The 4,326-nt window shown below is 31.7% G+C and overlaps 1 protein-coding gene across 1 annotated transcript; it reads left to right on the forward strand.

Annotated features, from left to right (window-relative positions):
- The first annotated feature begins 710 nt into the window (after nt 1-710).
- Nucleotides 711-2,101, forward strand: LOC113398099 (uncharacterized). The gene is made up of 3 exons (XM_026636679.2): nt 711-924; nt 1,176-1,431; nt 1,614-2,101. The coding sequence occupies exons 1-3, from the start codon at nt 796-798 to the stop codon at nt 1,985-1,987; spliced, it is 759 nt and encodes a 252-aa protein (XP_026492464.2). The 5' UTR covers nt 711-795; the 3' UTR covers nt 1,988-2,101.
- The last annotated feature ends 2,225 nt before the right edge of the window (nt 2,102-4,326 follow it).

Raw genomic sequence — 4,326 nt, forward strand, 5'->3', positions numbered from 1 at the left:
CTTAAACTAGACTGAGTTAATTTATTATAATTACACTGAATATGTATTAAGTTGAAAAATATTTGCTAAATATTGCCGTTTTTTGGCAATGTTTTCTTGTGTTCCAGTTTCTATTTCTATTTTTTTAAAGTTTTTTATTATTTTTTTTATGAAAATTCACTTTTGATATGACTTTCGTATCAAATCGTAAATTTACATTCGTGCTTTTAGTAAATTAATTACGGTAATCGCAATTAATATTTCAAAATTTTATCAATATTTTTTTCAGTAAGCCTTAGTTAAGTTATTACAAATTAATTCAAAAAATAAGATTTCGATAAATTTAATTAATGTGCTTCTTGTTCCATTTTTAATGACCTTTTTGTTTGTTATAACAAAATAATAAAAAAAGGAAATCTTCGACGTATTTACTTTAAGTTAAAAACTATCGAACACGTAGGAATGTTATTTGGCAAACTTTTAACCGAAAATAAATAATTCTCAACTTTAATAATTCTCAACTTTCTATTATTTACAAATGACATAATATTATCGTTAATGTCTAAGAAAAAGTTTTTAAAAATCGTCAAATATGTACAAAGTAATCTCATTTGCATAAACATTAGGGACCGAACTGAATCCGATATCTTCTTAACCTAGATGAAAGATTCGTATAGAGTCAGTCAGATAACCAAGGAGAGGGAGGGGTATGATAAAACTCTAATGCAGCGGTCGGACCACGCCAAACCCAGCTTGACATCACTCGATGTCAGAAAATTAAACCGGCTCGCGTTAGAAAATTAATATCGACAAAAAATGAAGTTCACGCTGGTCGTACTCCTAGCCCTCGGCGCTCTTGCCAGCGGCGATGACAGTGACAACACAATGGAAACGGCCATAAACTTCATCAAGGACTGCAGAGGAGACTACATTTTTTGTGTTAAGGTCCATAATTTTATTATTAAAGTGAAAGTGTTCAGTGAGAACGGAACGTGCTAGTGTCCGGTCAAGTTTCATGCGGGTGTAGACGGGGGATAATTTCATATAATTTCTCTCGGCAGGTGGATTTAAATTACCGTCGCTCTGGAAATGCTATCGTTCAACCACTTAACTTTTTAAATGAAAGACCGTTCCTTGATATTATTTATTATTCACTGGTAGACTCGTTAAATAATGCTGAACATTTTGTTTTACAGGAGAAGTTGTTGAAGATCGTGGAAAATTTAAGAGCAACTAGGAGCATTGCAATTGCTGAAGGTGTTGTTCTAAAAGGCGAGCCGGATGTCAGAACTGGAAAGAAGTTGGATACTCTTCCTGTCGACCCAACAGCCAGAGATGCTGAAGTTAATTACAGATTAATGGATGGAATTGTCAGTCTATTCGAAACTCATGCTCTTGAGGTTAAAATGAACCAAGCTGATAAGGAGGAGATGCAACGTTCTTTAGATGAAGGTAAAACATTATTCTGAAACAATTATTTTTAACAATTTGAATTACTATTAAATTAAATATGATTCGAATAAAGAATTAATATAGTATGCCAGACAAAAATAATGGCTCTGATACGTCAATTAAAAAAAATTTTTTTTTTTTTTTAATCTTGTGTATAATTAATATTATTGTTTAATTTGAAGGACGTGGTAAGAAAAAAGGTGGAAGCGGTATTGGAGGAATAATTGGACTGCTCGGAGCCAAGGTCCTTCTCGGGAAACTGTTCATCGTCAAGCTCATCGCCCTCAAGGCATTAGCAACAGCCAAGATCGCTTTAGTCCTCGCAGTCGTTCTATTCGTTGCCTGGTGCTTGAAACAGGATCACACCAAAACTACATACGAAGTGGTGCCCCACCCTCACCACCACGAAACTCACCACCCAGTTCATGTAGAACACGTTTCTCATGATATCGGCCACGGTCACGGCTATTCAGGTTATGGATCCGGTTCCGACTGGAACAAGAACATTGACGATGCTCAAAACTTGGCCTACGGTGCATATTCACCTCATAAATAATTTAGACATAAATAGTTGGTTTCATATACCAACATTATAAGCATTGTACAAAGACTTATATATTATTTATTTATTTAACTTATTGTTATTAACTTATTGCTCAATAAAATATTGTTTTAAAAAACTTATTTTTTTCTTTACAACAAAATCCATGTACAAAGATGACAATGCATTATTTAGCAAAATCTCGTCTCAATTTTTCAATTTCACAATGATACAGCATTCCGTTTAGAGTACCAAATACAGAGACTATTAAATACGACAAGTTCAAGATAGATACTTAACCGACTAATTCGTTAAATGTTGACTAAAAAAACCAGTTTAGAAATTTGGTACGAACGGAAATCGAAACTGCTTATAATGTTTAAGAAAACGACATACTACGATATTCCCGATAGTAAAACTATAAACACGATTTTACTTTCAAGCGAGAGCAGAAACAGTTTACAACATCCGCCATATAATTAAATCGAGTCTTGGAAACAAATCAATCATTTAAAATAAAATCGGTAACAGTCGAACATGGCATGTTACTCAGTAATTTATTTGTAGGAACAAGCGTGTTCTTTTTGCATCGAGTTAAAAAAAAGATGATTTATTGTCTTTCTTGCAAAGAAATTGTGTATGAATTGACTTCGTGCATGTGTTGATAGCTTTATAAATTTTACGAATAGTCCTTAAACAATGTAAAGATTAATTCGAAGTCAACTTAATTTCAAATTATTTTTATATTATCCGTCGAAAGTAAAATGGATAGTTTTATGATTGATGTGTGTTTTATTTGTACTATATCAAGGCGTTTCCCATAACTTTGATGTTCTGTAATACAGACTCTCATGCTTAACCAGCACACACATACACGCGCGCGCGTACAAACATTCTAAACTATGATATTAATGTGCAATGTGTAAATAAATATCACTTTTTAATTATATAAGATCTGCTCTTGTGTAGAGAATGAATATAATAATATTTTATAGTTCGTTTCAAATGTTATTAGAGAAAGGAACTACAAGTAAATGACAACGAAAACAGCTGGACATAAACCACCTATTTAGAAGAAGCTAAACCCATAACGGTCCAATGGTGGCGGGCACATGAAAATTCATTGGAGTTTTCACGGGTTGTCACCTGCAATTTTCGGTAAGATTTTTGTGACCTAACCTTATGACAAGTTCTACTATGTTATTGATCGATGTAAATTTTATATTTTATCAAAAATTGAATGACCTCGAATATATAATCATAATAAAACGTATATCCACTCTCTCTGTTATTTATGTATGTTCCAAATTTTTATATTAGACAATTAATACGCGCACTAGAAATCTACGCCAGTCGTCCTCTAATACTACTCATAGTAAAATATTTATAAACTTTTTTATTTACAAACTCCGACCGTAAAAAAACTGGTTTGTCAAGTCTGTACATAAAACATTTTCTCTTTCTTTTTGATAATTTCGAGTTAGTTAAAATAGTCGAAACTCATATATTAAATTTATGAAATGTTTTTATTATACTATGAACAGAGTTTATATTAAAAATATATATTTTAATTTGATACCGTTACATTTTGTATCTTGAAGAACCGTGCTATCGTTTTTCGTAGTAAAGTTATTTTTTTATATTATTATTACGAATATTAGAGTTTGTGAGTTTGTTTAATAGATTCAAAACAGCTGGTCGATTAGTTAATTGAACAGTGTAACATTATGTTACTATAGAAACATTTATTTATTTAGAACTAAATAAAAAATACGCCAAGGGAAGGGAAGGGGCGAGCTAGAATAATTTAGAAATACAATAAATAATTGTGAATAAAAAACTTTATAAAATGAATAAAATCTTTACTGAAGTACAATTAAAAATGAAATCAAATTCGTTTCTTCAATTTAGAAGGATTACACTTACTTATTGATTGTCAAATTAAACACTACCACCGGTTCAGAAAAATAAATACCCTGAACCGAGAAGACCCGAAAGAAACTAAGCGGCTTTATTTTTTTTAAAACATTCGATATGAATTCGGTCTAAAACCTTATTTCACATAATAATAATCCCAATTCATTGTATTATTCTTTTTGTTTAAATCCTAAAAACACGGTTAAGAAATACGGAAAAATTAAAAAAAAAACCAACAAGTTTCTACACGCTTAAATGCGTACAGGTTTAATGTATACATTCATTAAAGGCTCGGCTTTCTACCGGTTTCACGTTATTTTATCCCGTTTCATCTCAATCGAGATGAAAATATGATCGTAGGGTATGTGAACCATGACATTGAATGAAATTATCGTTCCCTCATTTGTTCGATTGCGTTTTACGTGCTGTGAGGATAC

The sequence above is a fragment of the Vanessa tameamea genome, chromosome 24 (genome assembly GCF_037043105.1).
Source record: "Vanessa tameamea isolate UH-Manoa-2023 chromosome 24, ilVanTame1 primary haplotype, whole genome shotgun sequence".
NCBI classification, from domain to species: domain Eukaryota; kingdom Metazoa; phylum Arthropoda; class Insecta; order Lepidoptera; family Nymphalidae; genus Vanessa; species Vanessa tameamea.